At 42.4% G+C, this 13,075-nt stretch overlaps 2 protein-coding genes across 2 annotated transcripts in view; both read left to right on the forward strand.

Moving 5' to 3' along the window:
* Positions 1–1,201, forward strand: part of LOC130681886 (transcription initiation factor TFIID subunit 1-like) — a 98,571-nt gene extending 97,370 nt beyond the window's left edge. Inside the window, 2 exon segments of the mRNA XM_057495601.1 lie at positions 241–368; positions 557–1,201. Of these exon segments, the coding sequence (XP_057351584.1) occupies positions 241–368; positions 557–1,201 (773 nt within the window).
* Positions 1–13,075, forward strand: part of CA5B (carbonic anhydrase 5B) — a 276,577-nt gene that overhangs the window by 191,488 nt on the left and 72,014 nt on the right. The window lies entirely within an intron of this gene.

The following is a 13,075-nucleotide window of genomic DNA, read 5'->3' on the forward strand; positions in this document are numbered from 1 at the left end:
CTGCCAGTAGAGGGCACTGTCCCTCAGTGTTTCTCCACCGGGGTGATTTTTTTTTTTTGACAGATACTCCCACCTCCGCCCCCCCACCCGGCACCCCAGGAATATTTGGCAGTGACTGCAGATATTTATTTTCACAATGGGGGTATGCCACCCACACCTAGAGCAGGGAGGCCAGGGATTCTGCTACACCCCTACAGTGCAGAGGACGAAAGCCAGCCAAATGCTGTTATCTGACCCCAGGCATTCCCAGGGCCTCGGGGAGAGACCGTGGTGTGGATGAGATCCCGCTCTGTGACTCTATCCAAAAAGACACGGACAAACTGTATAACAGAAAACTGCCTCCTGTTGTTATTTCAGATAAGGGCAAGGTGAGTAAAGGGGAGTCGCCTTCCTGGGGTGGGGAGGGAAAGGAGGGTGGGCAGGGGTCAGGCGGTGGTCGTGGTGTCAGCAGGGGCTCCTCAGCGCCCGGAGCAGAGGCTTCCCAGAGGCCAGGGGCTGGATGCGCAGGCAGGTACCCGTACATCTGTCCACGCAGACCTGAAGGCTCCGGGTTCAGCCGCCGACCCTTGGTATCGTGGCCTTCGAGGCAGGGAGGTCCGCTGAGGCTCCTTTTAGTGCCCGGGTGCAGGGTGCGGGCCCTCAGCTCGGTGTCCTTGGCCTGGCGCAGCTACCGGTTGGCGGGCGGGCCGCTGGAGTGGCTGCCTCTGTCCCCAGCTGGGGGACTCGCAGGGCGTCATGGCTCCGCGTGCGCTGGGGCGGCGGGCGGAGCAGCGCCAGCTCCCAACCAGAGCCCTGCGCCGGCCGGGAAGGGCTCGCCCCGCGGCGGTCTTGCGGGTCGGGGGCCAGGTGGCCTGCGGAGCCAGCGCCTCTGGGCGTCGGGGGCCTCATCCCTCTGGGCTCTGATGCGGGTCCGGCTGGGTGGGACCGCGGGGATCGGTCGCAAGCGGACTCAGAGCTGCAGCTTGGCCCGGCCACGGGTGATGGTCAGGCCCAGGCTCTGCCCAGGTACTGTCCCATGGCGACGGTGCGGCGGGCGCACTGTTCAGTTTCCTACGTTCCGAAGGTCCAATGTTCCGACGTTCCACGGATGGAGGCCCGCAGGACTCAGCTGACAGTTGGCTTCGCGGCGCAAGGACAGCACGTGGGGGCGCCCGGGCACGTGGTCCTGCACACGCGAGGTCAGCGCCCGCCAGACTCATGACCGTCCCAGTGTGCACGCGCCCCCTGAACAAGCTTGGCACTCTGGGCCTAGGGGATTGCTTCTGGCCAGAGGAGCTGAGGAGCCATTGCCTTTTGTACCTGACATGTAAGGGGGAAAATGGAATCATTCCTACCAGGTTGCGAAAAGTACAGGAAATTGACGGGCAGGCACCCTCTCGCACCATTGTAAAATGAACATAGTACTCTTCTAGGATGCTCTTTAAGGAAGGCTAATCAGTTCACTTTCACTAGTCTTTAAAGGGATGTGTTTCCTTTTTTCTGGAATGGTTGCTAATGTCAATTTCTGCAGGTTTGTTCATAAGGAACTGATGAAAGCCATTCAGCATTTCTGTTTTATCTCCAAAAACATTGATTAAATGTGAACTCTCTAAAATCGAACCTTCATATATTTCTTACATTCATATGTAGATCATCTCCAGTCTGAACTCTAATGTCATTTCTTTCTTGTCATTTCTACTGGTAATCCTGTATACAGAGCAGAATGAGACACAGTTCCAATTTGCAGTTGGAAATCAGGTAACTACAAATAGAGTTTTCAAAGGCTGCTGGTAAACTGTTGATAGCATATCAGTTTGGAGGTCTGTTATTGGGCTGGCCCTAATACTAGAGGTGGGAAGGGGCAGAAATAGTGGCCAACAGAGCAAGCAAGGATTGGATCAAGAGTGGGCAACAGATTTTTCTTCTGTGTCTGAGAGGTGGAACGCTTGAACTAAAACACAAAAGGCTTCTGTAGTTCAGAGAGAGGCCACGTGCTGGGGAAGGAGGCATGCTGTTAGCTAATGCTGATGGAGAGTGAGATCCCTAATGGTCTCTACTGAGAAATTCTTTTTTAATTTGGTAGATTCTTAGTTAAGGAATAATCCCTAATTATATGATTTTGAAACAAAGGAAATTTCCTATTTTGTATTCTTCTTAATAAGACATAGCTTCTTAATGGTAGACATGACTTTTCATTTCAAGGTAAGATGCGTCTTTAGATGTAGTAACACCAGATTGGGTGTTCTAATGCAATCTGACACTATTTCCTTAAATGTATTTTTTCTTTCCATCATCTGCAGCATTCCCCATGTTCTACTTTGCAACATAACCCAGAGAGTGTCATTCTGGTTTGTGGTTACAGATCCTTCAAAAAACCACACCCTTCCTGCTGTTGAGATACAGTCAGCCATAAGCTAATCACCACTAGATATGTCTTGTGCTGGTAAATCAACTTGTTGACTAATTCAACTGTTTTCATAGATTTTGAAGAATTCACTCTGCTTCACAATGACTCATTTATTAATATGTCAAAGCTTTCACTTTGTTAGTTTGTATTAGAGGTCAGTGTAGATCTGTGCTTTTCCTACTGCGGCAGTGTTCCCTCCAAGGAGACATTTGGCAATATCACAATTGGTGGGGGATGGAGGCCAACCAACATCGAGTAGGCAGAAATTAGGGGTGCTGCTAACCACCTACTATACACAGGACAACCCTCACAGCAAAGAATTATTTGACCCCAAATGTCAATCATGTTGTGCTTGAGAAGCCCTGCTTTTGATGTTTGCTAAGAACATTCGGTAGTGTCATGTTTTGGTAACAGCACTTTGTGTGGCCCTATTGTGTGATGCTTCATCACACAGGTCTTGGAGCCCGAATGCTTAGGTTTTTAATTCTGGTTTTGTCTCTTGTTAACTATTTGAATACAGACAAGTTACTTCCCCTCATTTTGCTTTCCTCTTATCACCTATAAGATGGGAATCATGATGGTACCCCTCTCTCAGAGTTGTTGGGAGATTAAATGAGTTAACAAGTATAAGGCGTTTTGAGGGACAAGTCATACCTTTGACTTTTATTTAGAAGCCAAGAAAAATATTCACATTTCTTGGGTCTCTAGGGACTTACCTTCTTTAGTCAATATACAGTCTTTACTTTTAAAAGATATGTTTTAAAGGAAAAAGGCAATATCATGACTATCATACAAATTAAAAATAATGCTATCAAGGCTTTTATTATTAATTAATGGGGGAACTACCAAAATGATAAAATCAGTTCAAAGGAGACTTCAAGGCACCACACATATACAGTGATTGAGGAATGCTGATGTTCATTTACAAACAGGTGCCCCACCCAGGCTTTGCACTGGGCAGTACTCTACCATGTTCCACCAGACACAGTTCCCTTGGTCTTCTATGCACAAGAATCATTTACATTTCATCCATTTTCCACAATTTGTGGATTTGCAAAATAACTCAAAGACAATAAAAGGTGGAAATTGTCCAGAAAAGTGCACTTCCCAGATCCTCCAATAGTTTTTAACCCATTTCAAGTTTTTCATAGTTTTAACTGACAGTTCTACTCCTCTTCTCCCTTGATCATAACAACCTTTCAAAAGTGAAATGCATTCTTTACAGAAGTGGAAGGAGGCAATGTGTGTTTATTTCCATTAGTGGGCACGTTATGTGGGTCAGAACTCCACATCCCACACATGATTGATGTTGGTGGCAAAGGTATATTGGAGGAAGGAGGCAGGAAAGAAACTATTTACTGAGAAAGAAAGACTGAAACCACAGAACTCTCCTCACAAAGGACTCCTCCCAAGTTACTGAAATGCATATTGTTCTCTTTACCAAGGGAAATATCAAGTGAGGGAACTCATTTGCTCTCTGTAAAATATTAACATTCAAGATAACGAGTATATAATCAAATGCCAAAGGTTTTTGTGTGAGCAGTCATCTCTTTACTTAGCTGAAGCAAAGACATTGAGCATCTGTACCAGCGGGTGGTGATTTAGCCTGATGAACAAGAAGGTTTGAACGGAATTGTTTCAGCACTCTGCCCCTAAGGAAGCTGTTAAGACCCACTACTTGGGAAGTAAGAATCAGGAAGATTGTATTTACCGTGACAAGGGGTTTATTCAATCCCTGTGATCTGAGAGGCCTACAAGGAAAATGAAGGCTCTGTGGTTAAACCAGCCTTCAGTGACTGTGAGGAGGGAGAGTCAGTGCTCCAGGTGAAGGTCCAGGATGTAGATGAATATGTTCACAACAAGTGTCTGTTTTGGAGGTCCCAGCAGGAGAAGCTATTTGGGGGGTGAGGATGGCCAGTAGGGTGAGGGTGTATCAGGGAATGGACAGAGCTCGCAGGATAGTAAGAAAATAAAGGAAACAATACCAGGGGAAGGATAGAGCAAGAAGAAAGAAATGGTCCCTAGAAAGCAGGATATAGGCATTTCAAGGCTGAAGAATCTATGTGGTTGAGCAAAAATACTTATTCTACCTAGTATTTGTATAACATTTTCTGGTTCACAAGTCATGTTCTTATGCATCTGAGGCATTTAATATCAACACCTGTCATTTTTGAGTAGTTACTATCATCCCTGATTTATAAATGAGGAAATCAAGGCTCAGGGAGATTTAACTGATTTGCCGAGGTCACCATGCTAGAAAAATAAGAACTGAGGGCCTGAACTCAGGCTTACTGTTACTACATCCAGTGGTTTTTTTCCCTTCTCTACCAAAGTGTCCCCACCAGTGGAATTAGGTGAGAGACTGACTGACCAGTCTGAAGATGTCTGTTTTAGCTGTCATGAGGGCCTGGCCTTATTCAAGGCCAATTTGGTTGGAAGACATCCGTGGTGATTGACACTTACTGGAAATTTCAGTGGTGGGTTTAGTCTGTACTGAGCCACAATTTCTAGTCATCCTGAGAGGTGATAGAACACGAAAGCGTTAACCAACCGGGTAGGTAGACAGAGAACACAGAGCAACTTCTCCTTCTACTCTGGGTTGTACTTCAGTACTGGTTTACTGTTTTGCAGAAGGGTTTGTGTTCCCAGATTATCAATATTAGGTATGAGAAAAGGAAATATTCCATAATTGATTAAAAGTATGTTGAAATTATCCCCTGCTGTAGATGATCTGTCTGCGACTGTCCTTCACATTCATGAATAATCGTGCCTTAGCACAGATTTTTATTTGCTCGAGGAAGTCTTTCTTGATAGCTTGATGCTGGTCTGCAGAGATTCTCAAGCCATTACTGTCAGGTTCATGACCTGGGCTGTCCAACCCAGTAGTTCCCAGCCACATGTGGTTAGCAAGCACTTGAAATGTAGCTCGTCCAAGATTAGATGTGCTCTAAGTGTAAAGTACACACTGAGTTTCAAAAAATTACTACAAAATAAACTGCAAACCAGCTCAATATTGATAACATGTTAAAATTATATTTTCTCAGATATATTGGGCAGAAATATTGTTTAAATCAATTTAAACTCTTTCTTTGTCCTTTTTTAAAAAAACAGAGCTCCTACAAATGTTTAAGTCATGTATGAGGCTCATATGATATTTCCATTTTCCAGTGCTGTTCTGGAGGTAGATGAAGTCAGACAGTCCAGTGGGAATTCAGTAAAGGCCATAAAATATCTGCAAGAAATCACCTCACCTAGTTTGTAAATTCTGGTTAGAAATTCACTTATTTGGTTTCAGTCAAATAAATCTCTGCCACCAATCCCTCCCCAGTTGCCACCATCACCCAAAATGCAGGTTTTCCCCAGGAGAACTCATACATTTACCTTTGTATTTTTTCTAGACTTTCAGACTCCTAAAACACCATTTCCTTTAATCATATGGAACTACTTGCAGTTTACTGAACAATTAATAATACCATGTCTCTGTTCCTGTGCTCACTACACACTTTGGTCTAAAGAACCCCTACTTGCCCCTGTGGCTGCGCTCCCACTGTGCCCATATTTGCGTCATTCACACCGAACATTTTGCGCCACACTCTGGCTGTGGAGGGGCTGATCTGCCATCCTTCCAGACTGTAAGCTCCTTGGTATTTTCAATTCACTTTTATCTCCAGCACCTAACACAGTATCTTACTTGGTAAGTTTTCAGCAAATATTTCTTGAATTAATGGAAAAAAGAAAAAAAGAGAGGTCTCATTGATGAACTTGCAGCTGCTCCTGGCTTCATGTTTTCGTTCCTGTTTTTCTTTTCTTCTCATGTTTATCACTCACTTTTTAAACACTTTTCAGGCCATCGGTATTTATGCAAGCCACCGCACACAGAGTTCTGTCATTTTAATGTAGGTGCTACTGCTCAGGAAATAAAACCTGGTGGGCAGAGCCTGAAGCTCAGGACTTCTTGTTACTTCTGGGACATCAGTGCCAATGGGGGGCAGTAATGCATAGACAAGCATCTCTCCGGCAGCCGGCACTGCAGCTTATGCAAAGAATACCACAGCACAATTGCCCTTCCTGAACTGTCTAGTCAGCCTAAAGTCTCTTGCTATGGGGATGCTCTGTTTACAGAGATAGGGGGAATTATGGAGAGAGAGGTCTGTACCTTCTGTTACTTTTTTTTTTTCTGTCTTGTTTTGTTTTTAATCACTGTATTTTAGAATGAATATGAACTGGATCAACAGTGTCTTCTTTTTGAAAGACCAGACTCTGGAATTTTCAAAAACTCCTTCCACTCTTGTACCACCCACTGACCCATCTGTGCCCATCTGGATTATTGTATTTGGGGTGATATTTCTGCATCGTCATTGTTGCAGTCACGCTACTGGTTTTATCAGGAATCTGACAATGTAGAAGTTAAGATATTGAAAGGTAGTAATTTAAAGAGCATCATCTTATTTGTTCATGATTCAGAAAAATAAGGATAGAATTTTGCCTGCAATTTGAAGATAATGCCCTAAATCTGAAACTTTGAAAACACTGGTGATTTTTCAAAATATCACTTATGTTCTTGTTTTTAGAGACTTTTTTTAAAAGTCCAATGTCCTTTAGCTAGCTCCTTCCACTACTTTCTTTCTCCCTATTCTACACCATATGAATGTTTCATATCCAGAGTTGATTTCAACATCTTTGTTAGGACCTCATAAGGTGCAGAGCTAAGCAGACTTGCCGGGCAGGCAGAGTTAAACTTCGGCAGTCATCTACCTCCAAATGCCGGCAGTCCCACCTTCCTTCCATGCCTCCTTCCTTGGCCTACCTCTTGGTCCCGTGCCTGCAGCCACCATCTTGTGCCACATATTTTTGCCCTGTCTTATACTTCCTGCGCTTTGATGGATGCTCGTCTCTCTAGTGTCTATGACACTACGTAGAACTGTGTTCCTCAAAGTGGACTTCAGATCCACTCCCTGCACCAGAATCACCTGAAACACTTGTTTACAATGTAGATTCCTTTGCCCTCCCACAGACCCTCTAAACTAGAATCTCTAAAGGGGATGCATTTTAATAACTATGCAGTTAATTCCACTTCACTTAGTGTGAGAGCTTCCAGTGTAACTGCTTCTATATAGATTCCCACTTTTCCAGCTCGTCTGCCCAGATTCTGAGGCCCTTATACACTTTGCCACCTGAGTAACCAATGTTACTTTAAGAGTGAATTACAGAGCAGGTGAGGAGACGCTAAGGTGGGGGCAGGAGAGGAGACAGGATTTCTCAGCGTGATGAAAAGAGGACAGAATTTGGTTTACCAGTACCTCTGATCCAGAGGGAAGTGGAGCGAGTCTGCTCTTCCCTAGATAGTTCATTGCATCATAAACTTTCGCTTGTGACAGTGAAGAAGACGAATTCTGGTGAGTGAGAAACCAGGGCACCTGCACTGGTTTTCCAAAGGGTTGGTGCTCACACGGGACATGAGGGATGTGTTTGGTGAAGTGTGTGTTCAACTAAATATTTCTCCTGAGGTTTACTGCTTTCCATATGTTTCATCTTAGTTTCTAGCAGAAGGTAATCATTTAAATTTGGAGGCTTTGCAATTTTTGTCACATATGGTAAGTGAAATGCTATGGGATAGATGTTATTTATTTGCTTATAAAAATTAAACCCTGAGGGCAGAGCCAAGAAGGCGGCGTGAGTAGAGCAGCGGAAATCTCCTCCCAAAACCACATATATCTATGAAAATATAACAAAGACAAATCTTTTTAGAATAAAGACCAGAGGACACAGGACAACATCCAGACCACATCCACGCCTGCGAGTACCCAGCACCTCGCGAAGTGGGTAAGATACAAGCTCTGGCCCAGCGGGACCCGAGCGCCCCTCCCCCCAGCTCCCGGCGGGAGAAGAGGAGGCAGAGCGGGAGGGAGAGGGAGCCCAGGACTTCTGAACACACAGCCCCAGCCATCCGGACCAGAGCGCAGACACAGTGCATGCACAGGGACCTGGATACTAGGGAAACAGGGCAGCAAGGACAGTGAGTGGGTGCCAGAGGCTGGTGCTGGAGAAGAAAAACGAGCGGCCATCTTTTATTTATTATTATATTTAAATTAAAAAAAATTTTTTTTTTCTGGTCGTTGTTTTGTTTTGGCGGGTGCTTCTTGGAAGTCTTAAAGGGACAGGGCGGGACACTTAATCCAGAGGTAGGGAATCCGGGGATCTCTGGGCACTATAATCCCCTGGGCGGCAGGGAGCACGTAGGCCCCTTACGGAGATAAATAGCCTCCCGGCCGCTCCCCCTCAAACGTGACTCCACCACTTAGAGCAGCTGCCCAAGCCAGGCCACGCCCACAGCAACAGTGGAGATAAACTCCATAGCAGACGGGCAGGAAGCAGAAGCCCTGTCTGTGTGCAACTACCCAGCACAAGCCACTAGAAGTCGCTGTTCTCCCAGGAGAGGAGGGCCACAAACCAACAAGAAGGGAAGTTCTTCCAGCCGTCACTCATTCCACCTCTGCAAACTATTCCCATCACCATGAAAAGACAAAAGTACAGACAAACCAAGACCAAAGGGACACCAGAGAAGGAGACAGACCTAACCAGTCTTCCTGACAAAGAATTCAAAATAAAAATCATGAACATGCTGACAGAGATGCAGAGAAATACGCAAGAGAAATGGGATGAAGTCCAGAGGGAGATCACAGATGCCAGAAAGGAGATTACAGAAATGAAACAAACTCTGGAAGGATTTATAAGCAGAATGGAAAAGATGCAAGAGGCCATTGATAGAATAGAAACCAGAGAACAGGAACGCATAGAAGCTGACATAAAGAGAGACAAAAGGATCTCCAGGAATGAAACAATATTAAGAGAACTGTGTGACCAATCCAAAAGGAACAATATCCGTATTATAGGGGTACCAGAAGAAGAAGAGAGAGGAAAAGGGATGGAAAGTATCTTGGAAGAAATAATTGCTGAAAACTTCCCCAAACTGGGGGAGGAAATAATCGAACAGACCATGGAAATACACAGAACCCCCAACAGAAAGGATCCAAGAAGGACAACACCAAGACACATAATAATTAAATTGGCAAAGATCTAGGACAAGGAAAGAGTTTTAAAGGCAGCTAGAGAGAAAAAGGTCACCTATAAAGGAAAACCCATCAGGCTAACATCAGACTTCTCGACAGAAACCCTACAGGCCAGAAGAGAATGGCATGATATATTTAATGCAATGAAACAGAAGGGCCTTGAACCAAGGATACTGTATCCAGCACGACTACCATTTAAATATGATGGTGGGATTACACAATTCCCAGACAAACAAAACCTGAGGGAATTTGCTTCCCACAAACCAACTCTACAGGACATCTTACAAACACTGCTCTAGATAGGAGCACTCCTAGAAAGAGCACAGAACAAAACACCCAACAAATGAAGAATGGAGGAGGATGAATAGGAAGGGAGAGAAGAAAAGAATCTCCAGACAGTATATATAACAGCTCAATAAGCGAGCTAAGTTAGGCAGTAAGATACTAAAGAGTCTAACCTTGAACTTTTGGTAACCACGAATTTAAAGCCTGCAGTGGCAATAAGTACATATCTTTCAATAGTCACCCTAAATGTTAATGGACTGAATGCACCAATCAAAAGACACAGAGTAATAGAATGGATAGAAAAGCAAGAACCATCTATATGCTGCTTACAAGAAACTCACCTCAAACCGCAAGACATGTACACACTAAAAGTCAAGGGATGGAAAAACGTATTTCAGGCAAACAACAGCGAGAAGAAAGCAGGGGTTGCATTTCTAATATCAGACAAAATAGACTTCAAAACAAAGAAAGTAACAAGAGATAAAGAAGGACACTACATAATGATAAAGGGCTCGGTCCAACAAGAGGATATAACCATTCTAAATATATATGCACCCAACACAGGGGCATATGTGAAACAGCATATGTGAAACAAATACTAACAGAACTACAGGGGGAAATAGACTGCAATGCATTCATTCTAGGAGACTTCAACACACCACTCACCCCAAAGGATAGATCCACCAGGCAGAAAATAAGTAAGGACACGGAAGCACTGAACAACACAGTAGAGCAGATGGACCTAATAGACATCTACAGAACTCTACATCAAAAAGCAACAGGATATACATTCTTCTCAAGTGCACATGGAACATTCTCCAGAATAGACCACATACTAGCCCACAAAAAGAGCCTCAGCAAAATCCAAAATACTGAAATTCTACCAATCAATTTTTCAGACCACAAAGGTATAAAGCTAGAAATAAATTCTACAAAGAAAACAGAAAGGCTCACAAACACATGGAGGCTTAACAACATGCTCCAAAATAATCAATGGATCAATGAACAAATTAAAATAGAGATCAAGGAATATATAGAAACAAATGACAACAATAACACAAAGCCCCAACTTCTGTGGGACGCAGCGAAAGCAGTCTTAAGAGGAAAGTATATAGAAATCCAGGCATATTTAAAGAAGGAAGAACACTCCCAAATGAATAGTCTAACATCACAATTATCAAAATTGGAAAAAGAAGAACAAATGAGGCCTAAAGTCAGCAGAAGGAGGGACATAATAAAGATCAGAGAAGAAATAAACAAAATTGAGAAGAATAAAACAATAGCAAAAATCAATGAAACCAAGAGCTGGTTCTTTGAGAAAATAAACAAAATAGATAAGCCTCTTGCCAAACTTATTAAGAGAAAAAGAGAATCAACACAAATCAACAGAATCACAAATGAGAATGGAAAAATCACTACAGACTCCACAGAAATACAAAGAATTATTAAAGACTACTATGAAAACCTATATGCCAACAAGCTGGAAAACCTACAAGAAATGTACAACTTCCTAGAAAAATACAACCTTCCAAGACTGACCAAGGAAGAAACACAAAATCTAAACAAACCAATTATGAGCAAAGAAACTGAAACGGTAATCAAAAAACTACCCAAGAACAAAACACCCGGGCGGACGGATTTACCTCGGAATTTTATCAGACACACAGAGAAGACATAATACCCATTCTCTTTAAAGTTTTCCAAAAAATAGAGGAGGAGGGAATACTCCCAAACACATTCTATGAAGCCAACATCACACTAATACCAAAACCAGGCAAAGACCCCGCCAAAGAAGGAAATTACAGACCAATATCCCTGATGAATGTAGATGCAAAAATACTTAATAAAATATTATCAAACCGAATACAAAAATACATCAAAAGGATCATACACCATTACCAAGTGGGATTCATCTCAGGGATGCAAGGATGGTACAACATTTGAAAATCCATCAACATCATCCACCACATCAACAAAAAGAAAGACAAAAACCACATGATCATCTCCATAGATGCTGAAAAAGCATTTCACAAAATTCAACATCCATTCATGATAAAAACTCTCAGCAAAATGGGAATAGAGTGCAAGTACCTCAACATAATAAAGGCCATATATCATAAACCCACAGTCAACATTATACTGAACAGTGAGAAGCTGAAAGCTTTTCCTCTGAGATCGGGAACTAGACAGGGATGCCCACTCTCCCCACTGCTATTTAACATGGTACTGGAGGTCCTAGACACGGCAATCAGACAAAACAAAGAAATACAAGGAATCCAGATTGGTAAAGAAGAAGTTAAACTGTCACTATTTGCAGATGACATGATATTGTACATAAAAAGCCCTAAAGACTCCACCCCAAAACAATGTTCCCTTATGCACAGAGCACAACAAAAAGCCCAAGTTTAACTGAAGTCCTCCAACAGCCCTCAACACAATGAGTGAGGAGATGCCATACTAACCACCTCCCACCAATCCCCTGATTGCACTATATCCTTTCTGATTTTAATCCACCATCAAAGTATGATACATAATATTATTTACCACTAAAAAAGGAAAAATACTACCAATTAAATATCATAAGCCTTGTCACAATGAAGCCTGATTTCAGAGATCTTAAACTATGGAAAATTATGAGTTTTTTTATTGATTTCAATAAAATACATTATTTGGGTAAATGAATGAATGGGAAGGTAGTTCTAAGACTGTTTACATTCATCGTCAATCAAAAGAAACATTATAAACTAAAATGTGCAGGAAAAGTTCTCAGCATTAGATTCACAATGGAGTATGTAAATAAATGTCAAGAGAAAGAATGTAGACTGTACATCTAACCTTCAAAATAAAATTTTTAAAATTCACCTTTTTGACAAATACAAGTGGTTCTATGGAACACCTATTTTTTCTTTAATATGCATGAATATCTTGCAATAAATTATTACTTCACACAATGAGGCTTCTGGGTCAAAGCACCAAACCACAGGTCAAGTTTCCCTGACATTCTTTTCAACTTTAAAAATTACTTTGTACTCTCATCTCTAAGTGTTTTTATATTCCAAGTTCTTACACTAAAATGCAAAATTCTACACATCTATCCTTATTTTATATAGATGGCTCCCAAATGCACTGAAAAAAATACTACAAATTTGCTTTAATGTGCAAAGTCTGAAAAATTCCACTAATGGTACAGCATTTATCAAATTTTTGCTTCATGTATTAATTTTTACATTTTATTGCTGCAATGACAGAAGTCATTCATCTACAGAATGAAATTAGGAATGACTATTTTCTACATTAATAGCTTACTGGTTGAATTTACTTTATGGTTAATAAG

Source organism: Manis pentadactyla, chromosome X, assembly GCF_030020395.1.
Source record: "Manis pentadactyla isolate mManPen7 chromosome X, mManPen7.hap1, whole genome shotgun sequence".
NCBI classification, from domain to species: Eukaryota; Metazoa; Chordata; class Mammalia; order Pholidota; family Manidae; genus Manis; species Manis pentadactyla.